We start from the raw sequence: 16,795 nt of genomic DNA, 5'->3' as shown, positions 1-16,795 counted from the left end.
TCCCACGCTGGGTCCAGGTTCGAGCCTGCCCGTGCCTGATGCGGGATTTGATGCCGTGAGGAGTCCCAGGGAGAATCTCAAACAGCCCCCCCAAACCACACAACCCCCTATATTTTGGGTTGCTTCTCCGCCAAGCACAGAGCCGGCGGGAATCGAGCCACAAGGTTAAGCGCAGGACGGTGAAGACGGCGAACGTTATGTCGGGTTTTAATTTTTCCAAAGCCTCATTTATCGGTGAGCTGCTGGCCCCGAGGTGATTATTTTTCAGCCACTACAAACCAAACCGAAGCAGGGGCCAGACATGTATTTACTGGAGGGGGAGGGGAAGGGGACTTGTTTGCTCTGTGTGTGTGTGCCGGCTGTATGCTTTTTTATTCCTGCCATGTAAGAATCCGGTTTCCAAATAACAATGGCAGGGGGGGGGTTGGGGTTGGGTTTTTTCTTTTCGGTTTTGGTTTTTGTTTCTTTTTCAAGAAAGGGAAGAGACAAGGAAAACTCCTAAAGCATCTGCTCTCGGGTGCACATTCACAACACAGCCGACTCCTCTGCTCCCGCACAAGTGGTTTAAAAGCCCAAACAACCAGGGGCAGCGTTCCTTCTTCTAGTTTCATTTTTATTTTATTTTATTTTTTCTCCCAGCCGCGGTCGCCCCGCCAGCCTGACTTTTATTTGATTCCCCCCTCGCTCCCTTTATCGATCAGGGCTTTAATCTGCTTTAGCCGAACAGGGGGAAGGGGCCGCACGATGGGCGAGTTCCTCCATCTCTCCGCCACCACCTACAAAAAAAAAAAGGCGGCAGCCCCCCCCCGGCCCCCCCGTTTATGTTTTAAGCCCCTCGCTTTGTTTGTTTGCCTCCCGAGGCGGGATCGCATGGCCAAGCGCACATCGATATTTTCCGTGCGTGTGGCTCGCCGCGCCTCTCCCCCCGCCACGCCACCCCTTCCCCTCGCCGCGGGGGGAGGCCGGGGGGGGACTCCCAAAAAAAAGCCGCCGGCGGTGCCGGGCTGAAGGCGGCCACCGGCGCCGAGCGGGGCCGAGCCGAGCCGAGCCGAGCCGTGCCGTGGCGTGGCGTGGCGTGGCGTGGCGTGGCGGGCGGGGGCCAGGCGGCCGCGGGGCGAGCGGCGGCGGCGCGGCGGGGCGCGGGGCGGGCGGCGGGGCGGGCAGGGCGCGGGGCGGCCGCGCCGCCATTAGCCGGTGGCCGGGGACGCCCGGATGGACGGGGCGGCTCGGGCCAATGAGCGGGCGCCGGGAGAGCGGCCGGGCGGCGGGTGAAGGCGGCGTTGGGAGAGGAGCCGGCAGTGCGGGCGGGGAGAGGGAGAGAGGCCGGGGGAGGGAGGGAGGGAGGGAGGAAAAGAGGGGGAGTGAGGGGAGGGGGAGAAAAATAAAAAGCCGCCGCCTCAGCAGCGCCCACCGAAATAAACAGAGGAAGGAGAGGGAGCGCGGGCGGAGCGGGGCTGCAACTCCGCCGCCCCGGCCGCGCCGCTCCGGCCCCGGCGCTCCGCGGCCCCTTCCCGCCCCCCGCCTCCCCTCCCCACCCCCACTGCCGCCCTTATTGTTTTTAATCCGCCTCCGGCACCCCCCTTCTCTCCCCCTCCCCTCCCCACGCCCCTCCGCGGCGGCGGGCGGGGGCGGCGCGGCGCGGGGCACCCCCCGGGTCCCCTCGCTCCGTGGGAACCCGCGGCTGCAAGTTTTTCTCCGTGAGAGACACCGCCGATGCCCGGCGGAGGATAAAACGAGAGAAGGGGCCCGGGTGGCGGCGGGGGGCCCGAGGCGGCGGGGAGGGCCGCGGCCCACGCGGGGAGCGGCGCGGAGCCGGGCGGGCGGGGGTCGGCGGCGCTGACATCCCGGCGGCGGCGGAGGGGGGGGCGGCGGCGTGTGTGAGTGTGAGTGCGTGTGCGTGTGAGTGTGTGTGTGTGCGCGCGAGTGCGTGTGCGCGCGTGTGTGCCGCAGGGAACGGCGAGGCGAGCCTTGCCCCCCCCGTCCCCGTCCCCAGCCCCGTCCCTCCCCTGCTCCCCCTCCCCTCCCCTGCCCGCCCCCGCCTCAGCTCCTTTAATACACTTTGGTTCTCCGCTCGCCTTTGGACTCTGCTCTGCCTGGCTCCGGATACGGCTCCGGCGGCGGCGGCGGCGGCGGCAGCGGGCCGGTGCGGGCGCGGGCGCAGGCGGCGGCGGCGGCGGCGGCGGCGGCGGGGGGACGCGGCGGCTGCCGGGGGGAAGCGGCGCGGAGCGGCGGCGGCCCCGCGCCGGGCCGGGCGGGCGGCGGCGGCGGCGGTAGCGGGGCGGCGGCAGCGGCAGCGGCGGCGGCGGCGTTCCCGGAGCGGCGCGGACCATGCTGCTGGACGCCGGCCCGCAGTTCCCGGCCCTCGGCGTGGGCACCTTCGCCCGGCACCACCACTCGGCCGCGGCGGAGATGCAGGACCGGGAGCTGAGCCTGGCGGCGCAGAACAGCTTCGTGGACTCGGCGGCGGCGGCGGCGCACATGGGCGCCTTCAAGCTCAACGCCGGGGCCCACGACCTCTCCCCCGGGCAGAGCTCGGCGTTCACCTCGCAGGCGCCCGGCTACCCCGCCGCCGCCCTGGGGCCCCACGCCGCCCACGTCGGCTCCTACTCCGGGGCGCCCTTCAACTCCACCCGGGACTTCTTGTTTCGCAGCCGCGGCTTCGGGGACTCGTCGCCGGCCGGCGGGCAGCACGGCATCTTCGGCCCTGCGGCCGGCAGCCTGCACCACCCGCACACGGACGCTCAGAGCCACCTCCTCTTCCCGGGCATCCACGACCAGCACGGCCCCCACGCCTCCCAAAACGTCCTCAACGGGCAGATGCGCCTGGGCTTGCCGGGGGAGGTGTTCGCCCGGTCGGACCAGTACCGCCAGGTCTCCAGCCCCAGGACTGACCCCTACTCGGCGGCTCAGCTGCACAACCAGTACGGCCCCATGAATATGAATATGGGCATGAACATGGCAGCCCACCACCACCACCACCACCCAGGTGCCTTTTTCCGCTACATGCGGCAGCAGTGCATCAAGCAAGAGCTCATCTGCAAGTGGATCGACCCCGAGCAGCTGAACAACCCCAAAAAAAGTTGCAATAAAACTTTCAGCACCATGCACGAGTTGGTCACCCACGTCTCGGTGGAGCACGTTGGGGGACCCGAGCAGAGCAACCATGTCTGCTACTGGGAGGAGTGTCCCCGCGAAGGCAAGCCCTTCAAAGCGAAATACAAACTGGTCAACCACATCCGAGTGCACACGGGAGAGAAGCCCTTCCCCTGCCCCTTCCCCGGCTGCGGAAAAGTTTTCGCCAGATCGGAAAACCTCAAAATTCACAAAAGGACGCACACAGGTAATTCGGGTTTCTTTCGGCAGATTCTCCCCCTCTGCCCGTGCCTATAGATACATGTATCGACAGATAGAGATAGAGACTCGGGCAGAGAGATAGAAAATGATGAGTGATAAAATAAGGATCCCGTTTAATTCCCCCCCCCGCTCCATCACACGGCTGCGTTTGCTTTGGTTTCTTCCCCACCGGCATCCCCCCCCTGCCAGGTTTCGAAAGGACATTTTACTTCATTTCTCTTCATTCGCGGGGTGAGCGATGTAGATTCGTGCCGAGGCTCGGCGGGGTCTTCCCGCAGAAACGCAAAATACAGCGCGAACTAAATTCTGCCGTCCGGCTAAAAGACGGGAAGACGTATACCTATATGCATATATATAGACATAAAACGCCTTATACATTTGCAATGCGCAATGTATTGGCATATAACTTCCGCGCCTGTGAGCATGGCTTTCCTGTATGGATACCGAGAGAGAGAAACTATATAAATAGGTGCAAAATCCGTCATTAGTCCGAAATCCCGTTGGAAGTTGCAAAACGTCCCTTTCTGGGAATGCTTTCCATTAAATTTAAATGGTGTGAGCAAGGCAATAAAATTTTCTCATTTCAAAAAAAAAAAAAAGAGTGTTTTTAAAGTCTCACTCGAAGTGATTGAAGGCGCTTTTGCAACAGTTTATTAAATTATGTAATAGGGAACAGAGGATTTGAGGCCGGGAAACTTCCACCCGAATCAGGTGGAAGAGGGGTGAAGGAGCCCAGGCTTCTCCCGATGGAAAACCGCCCGAGCCGAAGGGTAACAAAAACAAACGCATCCTCCCGCCTCATCTATTATTCATTTACCGCTCCTGCCGGCTCCAGCCGTGCCAGACTATTTCATAAAAGGCGGCCAAATATTTTAGCGACTTCCACTCCAAATATTTACCCGGAGAAAGGCTAAAAATCGGCAGGCCTATTGTTCGCTCCAGTGCTAAGCCCGATGCGAGGTGCGAGACGAGCTTTAACAAGGTTTAAAATTTGAGAAATGTATTTGCATGAGATGCCCGCGCTGAAGTCATTGTGTCTGAGCGGATGTCTTTAAGAAACAATTTAGGTGCTAATGGAATTTAATGTTAAATGCTTCCCCCTTCAAAGGCGGGGGGGATGTGGAGTTCTCACCTCCAAATTACGCCCCGGCATTTGGAGTGCTGGCGGCCGGGCGAGCGGAATCCCGATGAAAATTAAATGAAGTATTTTCCAGACGTTTAGTTTTCCCAGCGGATGTGCGTTTATCTCGAATATCCGTACACGAAACGACCTGCCCGGCCTTAAATCTGCCGGTAATGGTTTCCAGTGTAACAGGACAGCGGAGCCGGTACCGAGGCCAAGCGGCTCGGTGCTTTCTCTTTTCCTCGGCCACCTTCCTTCCTCAGTCTCTGTCGGGGCCGGCGCCGCTCGGAAGCAAACCGAGGGCCCCAGCGGGGCGGCGGGCAGGACGCCGGGCCGGGGCTGCCGGGGGGGCTGGCAGGGAAACCCGGCGGGCGAGGGGCGCTGCCCGGCCGCGGGGCGAAGCGGCAGCGCCGCGGCCCTTCGGGGGCCGGGGCGAAATGGGCCTCTTGCTTTGGGAAACTGCCGGGCGAAGCGGCCCGGAGCGAGAGGGGAGCGGAGGAAGGGGGGGAAGCCCGAGGGAGCCGGGCGCGGCGCTGCGCGGGCGCTGCGCGGGGGCTGCGCGGGTTTTGCGCGGGGTGGCCGCGCTCAGCCCCGCCGCTCTCTTGCAGGGGAGAAGCCCTTCCAGTGCGAGTTCGAAGGCTGCGACCGGCGCTTCGCCAACAGCAGCGACCGCAAGAAGCACATGCACGTCCACACCTCGGACAAGCCCTACCTGTGCAAGATGTGCGACAAGTCCTACACCCACCCCAGCTCCCTGCGGAAGCACATGAAGGTACCCGGCCCCGCAGCCGGCGGCGGGAGGCGGGAGGGCGGCCGCCCCGCTCCGGGCGCCCCGTCGGGGCGGCGGGCGGCGGGCGCGGGGCCCGGGGGCGGCGGCGGGCCGGGCCGGCGGCGGGGGGCGCGCCCGGGGGGCGGCGGCGGCCTCCCTGTCCCCCCTCCACCCGGCCGTGTTGCCTTTGCCCCCCAGGTGCACGAGTCGTCCCCGCAAGGCTCCGAGTCCTCCCCGGCCGCCAGCTCCGGCTACGAGTCCTCCACCCCCCCGGGGCTGGTGTCCCCCAGCGCCGAGTCGCAGAGCACCAGCAACCTCTCCCCGGCGGCGGCGGCGGCGGCGGCGGCAGCGGCGGCGGCCGTGTCCGCCGTGCACCGGGGCGGCGGCGGCGGCGGCGGCAGCGGCGGCGGCGGCGGCGGCGGCCACAGCGGCCTCTCCTCCAACTTCAACGAGTGGTACGTGTAGGGCCCGCCGGACTGCTCTGCACGGCCCCGCCGCGCCCTCCCCGCCCCGGCGGCGGCGGTGGCGGCGGGAAGGAGGGAGCGGGCCCGCGGAGACGCGCCGGGAGATGCCGCCGCAGCCGCCGGCAGCGAAATGACGGCCGAGCAGGACGGGGACGGGGGGCCTTTACCTCCCCACACCCCTCCCGCCTTCGGGTCTTTTTTTGTTGGATTTTTTTCCTTTTTTCTTCTTGAGAACATTTCGAAGCAGAAACACACAATTTCTGTGAAAGTACGTGCTGAAAGACGCGAGGGAACGAGTAAACAAACAGAGGAACCGCAAGGGGAGGGGGGAACCAACCCCAAACGCCACCAACGCACCACCCAGCAAAAACCTTCTCGAGCCGGCGGAAAGAAACTCGCCCTCGGAGCCTCCGGACAAAAGACGAGAGACTCGGCCTCCTCCGGCCCCCGCGCTCCCCGCCGCAGCAGCCAGCGCCCTCCGCCCCGCCAGCCCTGTACAGAGCGGCCCTCTCCTTCCTCCGGCGAGGTGGGGAACGCAGTTTTCCTGGATTCTTGGTGTATAGAAGTTCGTCCCGTTTGTAAACCGCGGATTGGTCCCCTTCTTCTTTTGGGGTTTTTTTTGTTGTCTTTCTTTGTTTTTTCCTCTTCCTCCCTCCCCGAGAAAGTGATGGACTTGTTTTCTTTTCTCCCGCCCCCCCTCCCCACCTCCCTCTCTCCTCCTTTTTTAGTTCACCCCTTTAAAACAAGTAACGTGGAAGAAAAAATGGTTTCTTTTGTAATTGTGATATCTTGAATATTGTGTTCCTTTTTAAGAGGCAACTTGATTGTAAACTGCATTTCAACTATAGACTGGGGAAGAAATACCGTGCCAAAGTCTCCATTCTGTTACTCACAGACACACACACGAACAACAAACGCTTGTGAATGTATTTTTTCTGTTAGCTGGGTTTACATGTGATGTTTTAGTGCTTTTGCAAGTTCAATTTGTTAGTTCCTGTTCGGAAGATTGTGAGGAAAAATAAACGTCGTGCCGTTAGCTTTTCCGTAATAACACCCTTCCTCCTGTAAATACCTGTTACCATATTTATCCATTTGTAATTAAATTATGGTATTAACTTGCTACAGAGGAAACAGTATTTATAAAGAATGTTTCTTAACTATAAATATGTACAATTGTGAGCATAAACTGTTTCAGATTTTTTATTTGAAGGTTTAAGTGGTTTCATCATTTCTTGTGATATGTTTTGAGAGTAATGCATACAGAAATATAATAAAACGTGTTGAAACTGCACGAGCTGTTTCCTTTTTATGCCAAGGGCTCTCTGAAACCTGCTGTAATGCATGTGAGGGGCTGAACGGCGGCTGCAAAACAAACGCTTTAAAAAATCCGCTGGTTTCTGGAACACGAGGATTTCTCCCAGCTGGGCTGCCCGTCCAGAAAAACACCATTCTGGGAAGCCTCTGGCCTAAAAGAAAAGGGTGAGCGTTTGCGTATTCCCCAAACGTCTTGCAAGGCAGGATCTCCTTTAGGAAGAGCTTTACACGGCTGGAGCGCAGCTCCCTTCGCCCGCTGCCTTGCTCGGGCTTACGCTTCTTCTCCCGGTGCCTGTGCAGCGGGGAGCCCCTGCCCCGCGGGGTGACAAAGCGGGGCGCCCCGGGGCGAAGGCGGAGGGGGAACGGCCGGGCGCTGGGCTCTGCGCAGGGCTGCTTGGAGCCGTAAATCCCGTCCCCGCATTTCTGGTCGCCTCCAGCCAGCCCTGGAGAGGAGAAAGTGGCGGTGCCCGGGAGCTCACATTTCCCTTCCAGCTCTTTTTTTTTTTTCCTCTCTCTCTCTCTCTTTTTTTTTAGCCCCGGGAGCGGTTTGGGTTGTCCGATGTGTTCAGCGAGGGACGGACAGCCGCCAGGCGATGCCTTTCCCGGGGTGCTGGCCCAGCGCTGCGCTCCGCGGGCGCCGTCGGGGCCCGGCCGGCGGAGCCGCCCGTTTGGGGCCGGCAGGCAGCGGCTGTCCGGGCACACCCCGCCGCACCGGCACACCTAAGGCGAGGGTGAGAGCAGCCGGGAAATCGTGGAAAAAGCTCGGCCTTGCCAAGCCACCGAAATACGCCCTGCGAAGAGGCAGCGCTGTGAGCCGGGCTCCGAGCGCCCTGCGGTGGCTGCGCTGCCTTCAGCGGCAGCGTGTGCAGGCAGGGAGAGCCCTTTGCTCCTCACACCCGGCCGACCCCATCGCCGCCCCCCCGGGCCAGCCGTCGCTCTGGGTTTTTCGGGCTTTGTGCCCTGTGTTCAAATAGCAATAGAGGCGTCCCGAGCCGGGGTGGGGGAGATAGGTGGGGAGACGAGGCTACGGGGGACCCTGGTCGCTTCTGGGGTGAGGTGGGGGTTACCTACCCCCGGGGGGAGGGGAGGAGGGAGGGAAAGACCCCCCCGTCCCGCCGCTGCCAACGAAGTTTAGCTGCGGAGCGGAGACGGAGCTTCCTCGGCGGCCGCGCCCCTCCCAGCGCGGCCATCCCCGCGCACACGGCAGGCTCCCCGGGTAATCAAACGGCTATTAAAACCTAATTTAAGTTCGGTAATAATATTACGCCAAAAAAATATTTATTAAAATCATTGGCATATGCCGCCTGCCCCTTGGAGAGATCCGTGGGAAAGGCAGCTGCGAGGATCCCTCTTTGTCCTGCCGGCCTCCCCGCAGCCGAAAAACCAAACGGGGGTCCCGCTGCCAACCCCTGCCAGCCACCGGCTGCCCAAACCCCCTCCCGGGCCCGGGGGCGCACGGGCAGCCCTGCCCAAGGGCAGCGAACTCCCTCCCTGGTCCCCCTGCCCCGGCGGGCTCTGCCCCGGCCGGCGAGGAGTGCTCCGGGGCTGGGCTCTCCCTTATCCCTCCCCCGGAGCCGCTCTGGCTTCGGGAGAGCCCCAGGGGTGATCCCCCCCTCGATCCCCGATAGTGGGGGTGCGCAGAGCCGGCGCCCCCCCCCCCCCCCCAGCCCAAAGCGCAAGTCGTGTGGCAGAGGGGCAGTCCCGCTCCCTCCGGGCAGGGATGCCTCTCCTCCGGCAGGCCCGGGGAAGGGGCTGCGGCGGCCGTGGCCGTGAGCAAGCCCCCCCCTTCCCAGTCCTCCCCGGGCTGGCCCTGAACTTGACCCTGGCCTTAGCGCATCCAGCCCGCAGCCCCTCTCCGCCCGCCTCCCCCGGGCCCTGACCCCGGCCCGGCCCTGCCACGCTTAAGGGAGAGCGGTAATTCATCGGGTTCAGGGGTTGGGGTTTTTTGGGGGGGAGGGCAGCCAAGACCCGCCTCGCAGCCTTGTGCACGGGTGGCCCGGGCTCAGGGAACCCTGGCCCCGGAGTCCTCCTCTGCGCCCCTCCTGCCCCCTCTCCTTCCTCCACCTCGCCCCCCTCACCCCAATTTCCTCCACCCCCCCATCTCTCTCTCTTTGTCTCCCACACTGAGCCTGAGCTTTCCAAATCTCCTCGCCCCGGCCCTGAAGGCAACCTGGGGACCAACCTGGAGGGAGGCCGGGGGCTCCCTCGGCAGCCCCGAGGCTCCCCCGACCTCCTCCCGCCCCTGCCCAGCCGCAGCGGGCGGCGGGCCCCGGCCGCACGCCCCGACGGCGCTGCCCCGACGGCTCCCGGGTCGCCCCGGCCCCGCGGCCCCCGCCGCCGGTGGGCAGTGGGGGGGGCACGGCGCTGCCCTCCCGCCGGCACCCCGCGCCCGGGAGAGCGGTGCGCGGCTGCGGCAGCCCCGCTTGGCCGGCTCTCCTCCGGCGGCGCGACTCTTCGTTTACCGTGAAAAGCAGCGCGGGATGGTGGCTTTAATTCTGATTTTTTTTATTATTAATTATTATTAATCATAAAATTCGCTCCTAACTCTGCCTGGAGACCCCCTGAAAAGACGGAGTGATTTCCCTGGGAATTGCTCGCTCCTCATGCGCTCCTCCCAAGCCAAAAATATTGAGGCTCCGTCCGTAAAACTAGTCGTGCTCTGCCCCAGCGCCCGCGATAGGAGGGCAGCTCTGCCCTGCCTTTACCTGCCCCCGCTGCCTGCACCGGCCGAAACCCCCTCCTTCACCTGGCTCGGGTGCTCTGGTGGCTTCGTGCTGGAGCCGGTGGCGACAAAAAGAAGCAAACCCAAAGGCAAACCAGCCTCCCACCAAAGAAACAGAGGTGACAACAGCCCAAACCGAAATAAAATACAATACGGCAGCTCTCTCCCGAACCCGAGCGCGGAGCGGCTGCCGAGCCCGGAGGTGCCGCTGCCGGTGCCGGTCCCGGCGGGGCTCCGCAGCGGGCAAGGGGCTGCCCCTGCCCGGCCAAGCCCCCGCCGCGGGCAGCCGGGGGGCAGCAGCCCGGGCTGCAGCCGCTCCGCTTGGCTCTGGCCAGACCTCCCCAAACCCCTAACAGCCTTTTAAGTTTCCCCTTTGTTTTCAGAAACTCGGACACGTTTCCTGCCCGCTATGAAGACATATCAGGCTCCCCCAAACCTCTCCCAGCCACACGTGCACGCTAGACGTGCTCTCGGCCGCAGCGAGGTACGTGTATTTTTCATCTCCATGCATGATTGGGTTTTTTGGGTGGTGTTTTTCAATCTCGTGGGTGTCCCCCCCCCCAATTTTTTTTGCTTTTTTCTCCCCCTTCCCCCCCTCCTTTTTTTTATTTTCCCCCGAGCCAGCCGGCTGGGGAAGGAGCCGCATTTTACCAGCAGAGCAAGCAAAAACTGTTGTCCCACCCTGCAGGGCACGGTGCCCCCCTCCCTCCCAAACTGCAATTCCTCCCCAGTGCTTTGGGTTTTCTCCCCTTTTTTTTTAGGGGGGGGGCGATCAGGCTGGAGGGTTTCTCTGTCTTTAATACTTGGGGGGAAAGGAAAGAAGAAAAGAGAAGAAGAAGGAGAAGACGACCGGGGGAGGGAGGACCTTCGCCAGAGGTTTCATGTCTTTATTTAATAACACTTCAAAGTGGCTGCCCTACTGTTGTCCCGAGGAGAGGAAGCGCGGCACCAAACGGGCCGCCGATCCCACTTCCTCGCAGGGCAGGAAACACGAGCAGGTTCCCCCGCGTCCCTCGCCCGTGGCCCCAAGTGCTTTTCAGTGGCGCCCGCGGGGGGAACTGGCAGGGCCGAGCGGCGGGACCCTGCGCGGAGAGAGCACTTCTCCGGCCGCCCCCACGCCGCGCCGCCGCCCCACGCGCGGGAGCCAGTTGTTGCGTCCCGGAGGGTGAAGGACTCTCTTTTGGTGTAAAAAAAAAAAAAAATCGGCAAACAGAACAGGGGGAGGGGGTGGGAAGTCACTCAAGCGCCAGTAAGTGATTGAGCGGGTGTTTTACACGCGCGGCACGCTCCTTGCAGAGGGCCGTGGGCGGCCGTGGGGTCCGCGGGGGGACACGGGGTGCCCAGCCCGGGGCCGGCGGGGTTGGCCGCCGCGGGACTTGGGCGACCCGACACGGCCCCGCGGGGTTCCGCCGGCCGCGGGTGTCGTGGGGGAGCCCTGCCGCGCCCGTGGGTGGCCGCGTCCGGGGCGTCCCGCGGGCCCGGGGGCAGCGGCTCGGCCCGGCCCGGCCCGGAGGGGCGGCGGAGCAGGGCCCCACCCGCGGCCCGGCGGGCGCTCTTGTCCGCGGAGCCCCCGCAGGAGACGGGGTCTGTGCGCGCCCGTGCGCGTGGGTTCGGTCTGGATCTCGATATAAAGTAGTTGTTTGCGGCGGGGGAAAAAAAAAAAAAAAAAAAAAAGAGCAATTTTCCTTCCAACTTTTTTTCTCCCTTCCTAGAGCACCGATTCCTCCGTGTGGGCAAACAGCCCTTCTCCTTCGGTTCTCAGCCGCAGAGCCGAGATTAAATCCCGGTTTTAATGAGAGCCGTGGCTGTGGCCGCGGTAGGTGACGGTAGTTATGAAGACGGTGTGACCTGTTTTGATGAAGACGATGTGACCTGTAGGGAGAGAGGGAAAGGTCAGCCACATGCCGTGGCCGGATTTCTGCTCGCTCCCGGCACATGCTGCTACAATATTGATCCGTGGAGAAAGATAAACATAAAAGCTAGCTCCTATGTCCTGAATACTAATGAACGTGGCTCCCAGATTTTAATTGTTGTTGACTTCTTATTTCCACCGTAAACAGTCGCTGACCTGCGTAGGGCAATTTTCGCCGGCTTTATTTTCATTTCTTTTCTTTTGTTTTATTTTATTTTCTCTTATTTTATCCTGTTTTATGTCTTTTTTCCCCCCACCACTGAATCTGTCTCCCGCTGGAAAGCTTTCCGGCAAGTTACTTTCCCCAGCAGCCACGGCGCAAGCCCCGGAAAGCCACCGCCCGCACCTCCCGGCCATGGGACGGCGCAGCGAAGGCGCCGGCTGCTGAGGAGGGGGAAAGCTCTTCTCCTAGGCACTGTCCCCACGCGGGATCCACCTTTCGGATTTCTGCTTCATCTCTCGCTTCATTCCTTCGCAGCTTAACGCTGCAGATGACACCGGAGTTGGGTTGTTTTTTTTCTTTTCCCCCCTCCTCCTCTCCCGAACCAGCGGCTAAGCTGGAAGAGAGCTCTCTCTTCAAAGCCTCCCCCGTTTCCCAGCTGTTCCCAGGCTCGATACACCTACGGTAGGCGAGGAGAGATGGAAAAACGCCGTTGTCTCGGGGAGAGAGGCACCGCCGAGGCGCGGAGCAGCCCGGCCGGGCGGGCGGAGGAGGCGGCTCTCCGCGGCGGGGTTTCGCTGCGGTGGGAAATGCCGCAGGATCGCCCCGGCTGCCTCTTGGCGACTGGGTTTTGCCCTTCGAGATGGCCAAAATTAGCTGCAAATCGGGCAGAGCAGTCAGTGCACTAGCTGTCCCCAAACACGCGGTTCAAGTTGCTGCTGCTTCGCGGACGACCTCGAGTAGGCACCGTCGACTGTATAGGGGCAATTAACTCTATCAGGCTGACATTTAAGGAAATGAGGGCGATATTAAACTCCTAATTCCCGTCATTACAAATAATTTTCATGAAGGCAACTTCTAAAAGATTTTTTTTTCTCCCTTACGCTTTCCAGGCGATTTTTTAACCCCTGAGTGATTTACTACGTAAGTAATTTTAGAGGATACAGTTTACAGCTTGAGTTATTAGACTGAACACCTCTGGCTGACACCACAACACCTTTTTTTTCTGCCTGCAGCTGTGAGTCACAACCCCATTTTCATACCAAACTGCTGCACATTCCTTTACAATATAGACTTCCTTCTTGCAAAGATCAAACATGCTCCAGCCAACGTGTTTATTTTAAAATACAGGAAAATTAAAACTAAACATGGACTTAAAAGAAAAACAAATGCATCGTTTCTTTCCCTGCTGTCCCTCCTACTAAAATAAAATAAAATAAAATAATAAAATAAAATTAGGACGGAACGGCGTAGACCGCTCCAATAAAATAATACAGTGACAGAGCCAAAACAGTTGATTTCGACTGGAACAGGAACGGATCCTTCTGTTTGCTGTTCCTTATTTATGTATTATTGTGGCTATGGTTTTAATTATATGTGGGAATGTCAGGCCAAGATGCTGTAACCGTAGCCTCCTTTTAACACACTTTTCCTATTTGTTTAATGCCAGCGCTACAAGGCTAGAACAGGCACCGTAAGGAAAATGGTTTCAATATTCTCTTTAAGAGCTTACAACAGGGAATCCCGGAATTACAGGAAAACCTGCAGGCCCGCTCCGTGGAGGTGCCCGGCAGGACCAGGCAGATTTCGCGCTCCTCGGCAGGTTTCGGGGTGCGGGGAGGGAGCGGGGGGGGGGGGGATGGCGGGAGGGAGGGGTACCCGCAGTCTTTTCTACCCAGCAAAGCGGGGTTTTAAAAGCCTCCTTGCTGCTCAGCAGCACGGACACTGGGATGCTTTTTAATTTTGAGCGGGGCGAAGGTAGATTTAATCTCTGCTCCTCCCGGGAACCTACTGCCTGCTTCTCCAGTGACCCCACTTGGGTTTGAGAGGGGGGCTTCGCTGCAAGTCCTTCTGCTTCCATCCCCGGTCGTTTTGCCCCTGAGGAGGGTACCCGACCGTCAGCTCCCCCCCTCCTTCGCCAGTCGTTCCCCGCGCCATCGGGGTGCTGGGTGAGGCAGGGGGAGCGGGACGTACCCGCATTTATTTATCCTTGGTACGCATACAGACGAGAAAAGATTATTTTAAAGAAGAAAAAAATAAAGAAAGGAAAGAAAAAACAAAGCGAGGGATCATTCGCTTTAGGAAACAGATCAAGTAATTCCCTGCTCGCCCCTCCAAACTATCCCCGATGCAAGCGGCTCCGAAGCGCTGAGCGAAGCAGGCGGCGAGCCCACACCGCGCTCCGCGGCTTGCGCGGCGAGGGGGGGCCGGACCAGCGCCTGCCAAGGGGGGTCACTGCACGTCCCCCGGGTCTCCCGGGCCCCCTGGGCTCACCCCCCGGGCCAAGGGCTCTCTGACCGCCTGCCGTCGCGGCCCGACGTGCGCCCAACAGCGAAGGCGACAGCGGGGGCTTTCCCCGCTGGAAGCTCTCCCGTGCCGGCAGGTCTCGCCGCTGCCCGAACCCCGTGCCTCGCCTTTCGCTGCCTGCCCGCACCTGCCCCGGCGCTGCCCGACGTGCGCACCCGCTGCCCGCCCGTCGCCGCGGCCGTTTCCCGCCTGCTGCCTGCGCGCTCGCTGCGCGCCCCGGCCCACGGCGGGGGCAGAGCGCCGGGACGCGGTCGCTTCCCTGATTTGGACAAACTACACTCGTTAAGACGGTGGGCTGCGGGTTCCTCCCCCCCTCCCCCCCAAAAAAAGGCGGGGGGCGAGGTTCTCGTTTTCAGCTCTTAAATAAAAGCCTGGGACTTGGCAAAGACAGCGAAGAAATCCGCGGAGGGCCCGTTCCGCAGGTGGAGGCTGCCGGAGCCGCCCGGACGCGCTGTGCTAACGCGGTTCCCCCGGCGGGGAGTCCCGCGGAGCCCCGCGGCAGGCTACCGAGCGCCTCTCCGCCCGCGCCCCCCAGACCCCAGGGCAACGCCGCTGCGGTCCCCGACGGGACGTGCGCCGTACGTGCCTGGGACGCGCTCGACCCCCTGGGCACAGCGGCCCGCCTGGCCCCGCAAGCCCCGGCCCCCCGTGAGTCTCTTCCCTGCGCTCCCGTCGGGGGTCGGACCCCGCATCCCCCCTCCGCGCTTTCTGCGCAGCAGCGGCGCGGGTGCCCCGAGGAATTTGGGGTGTCCGCAGCAGATGGGCTGTCGGTGCCGGGCAGGGGGCCGGACCTTGCCCCCCCCTCCCCCCGTTTCACCCCACCCGTGCCGTTCCTTTAATGGGTTTGTAACAAACGGGCGCGACAGCCCCACGTCTCCCCTTGTCAAGGTGCTTCGCGCCTACAGGTCTGGTAGGGATGCCCGCTCCGGTCGCAGAGTCCGATGCTCAGCGGCCAACACACGCCGGCTGCCTCCCGAGAAGCAGGAACCTAACCCTTCTAGGCGGGGTTTTAACAAGAAGGGGTAGCTGCGTTTAAGTAAAAGCATCGAGGATTCACTGAGGCAGGGGGAACGCGGGCTCCAGCGGTGCTGTCGCGGCTGAAGGGGATTTGACTGGCAAGTCCTTCGGGCTGCTCCCGCTGGCCCTGAGGGGTCCCTGCTTCTGCGGCGTTGGGGTGAATGAATGGTAAAAGCCAGAGACGGCTCTTGCCCCGAAACCTGATGAACGCAATTTTGCAACGCGATGAGGAGCTTAATTTCTTTTAATTTTTTGCCGGTTTGTCCCCCCCCCCCGGAAGCAGTGAAGAGGCTGCCCTGGGCAGGTTATGAAGGGGATGTGCGTCCTGGCACTTCCAGGCTTTGGTCACCGAGCCCGGCGACGCGCAGCCCCGCAGGCACGGGAACAGCCCCCGCAGAGCGCCCAGACTCCGCGGCGAGGGGCGCAGAGCCTCCCTCGGCGCGGCCGCCCGTCTCGTCCCCTGCTTCTCCCGCGGCGGGGACAGCGGGGTCCCTCCTCCCCACCTCGGCCGTGCAACCGGCCGCCCGGAATTTCGGCGCCGGGCGAGACGCAGGACTCCCACCCGCCGTGTCACCGGGTGATGGGTGCCTGAGCCCGCTCCCGCTCCGGGACACCGGGGCGTTTCGGGTTGCGTTTCCCCGTGCCCGGCATCCCGGCATGTCGGCAAACACCCACCCGTGGCGGCCTCTAAACGCCCGCCGCGCTGGGGACGCACGGTGCTCTCGGGGAAGCTGTCCCCGCCGCCGGGGCGACTCCGGCAACGAGAGGCAAATTCCGCGGGGGCTGCCCCAGCGCCAGCTCTTGGGAGGGACAGGCGGGGCACACGCCCACGCACACACGCACGCTGTGCCGTCGCTTTGTGACACCTGCCTGCCGGGCTCCGGAGCCCCCGGGTAACCTCCCCCGGTTAATCCCGGCCGCTCGCCCCCTCCCAGCTCTTGCAGCCGGAGGGACAGGACCAAGCCGGGCTGTCGCCCCCCCGCCCCTCCCCGGTCTCTGGCATCCCCCAGAGCCCCCTCCGCAGTGCCCCCGGTGCTGGGAGCTCCTCGGGGCGCCGGCCTGCCGCCGCAGCGCCGGGCGAGGTCCCGTACGCGCCGTCGGAAGAAGCAGCGGGCAAGAAACCTCAGGGAGGTCCCGGCGGGGCTCTGCGGGGGCCGGCGCGGTGCCCCCCGCCTCGGGGTTGGGGAGGGGGCGGTGTTTGCAAACACGGCGCCAAGAAGCAGCGCGGGTCGGGCATCGGCGGGGGCTGCCGGGCTGGGGGTGCCGGGGGCTCAGCCCCTCTCAGCCCCGGGCACCGTCAGGTTGAGAGGCCGGCCCGGCGGCCGGAGCCCGGCACCGCAGAAACCAAAACATTTATAGCATATCTATGAAGCAGCGAGGGAAGGGAAGGAGCTGTCTTTGTTCCACTATTTCTTTTTTTGGGGGATAGATAACATTGACGAGCCCTTCCACATCAATGCCCTTTAATTTTTGGCTTCCACGGCTTACGCGTTCGAGGCTTTCCAAGGGCACCCACGCGGGAGCAACCCACACAGCGTGCGAGCTCCTCCGCTGCCGGCTCCGCAGAGGCTCTGCGCTGCGCAGCCCAGCCCGCCGCGCCCGCTCCGGCTCCGGCTCCGGCTCCGGCTCCGGCTCCGGCTCCGGCTCCCTGGC

The 16,795-nt window shown here is 62.6% G+C and overlaps 1 protein-coding gene across 1 annotated transcript; it reads left to right on the top strand.

Annotated features, from left to right (window-relative positions):
- The first annotated feature begins 2,328 nt into the window (after positions 1-2,328).
- ZIC2 (Zic family zinc finger 2) lies at positions 2,329-5,711 on the top strand. The gene is made up of 3 exons (XM_075491953.1): positions 2,329-3,340; positions 5,086-5,249; positions 5,445-5,711. Exons 1-3 carry the CDS (start codon positions 2,329-2,331, stop codon positions 5,709-5,711), a joined length of 1,443 nt encoding a protein of 480 aa, XP_075348068.1.
- Positions 5,712-16,795: the final 11,084 nt, after the last annotated feature.

This window comes from Mycteria americana, chromosome 1 (assembly GCF_035582795.1).
Source record: "Mycteria americana isolate JAX WOST 10 ecotype Jacksonville Zoo and Gardens chromosome 1, USCA_MyAme_1.0, whole genome shotgun sequence".
NCBI lineage: Eukaryota > Metazoa > Chordata > Aves > Ciconiiformes > Ciconiidae > Mycteria > Mycteria americana.
This window is presented reverse-complemented; position numbering and strand designations above follow the sequence as displayed.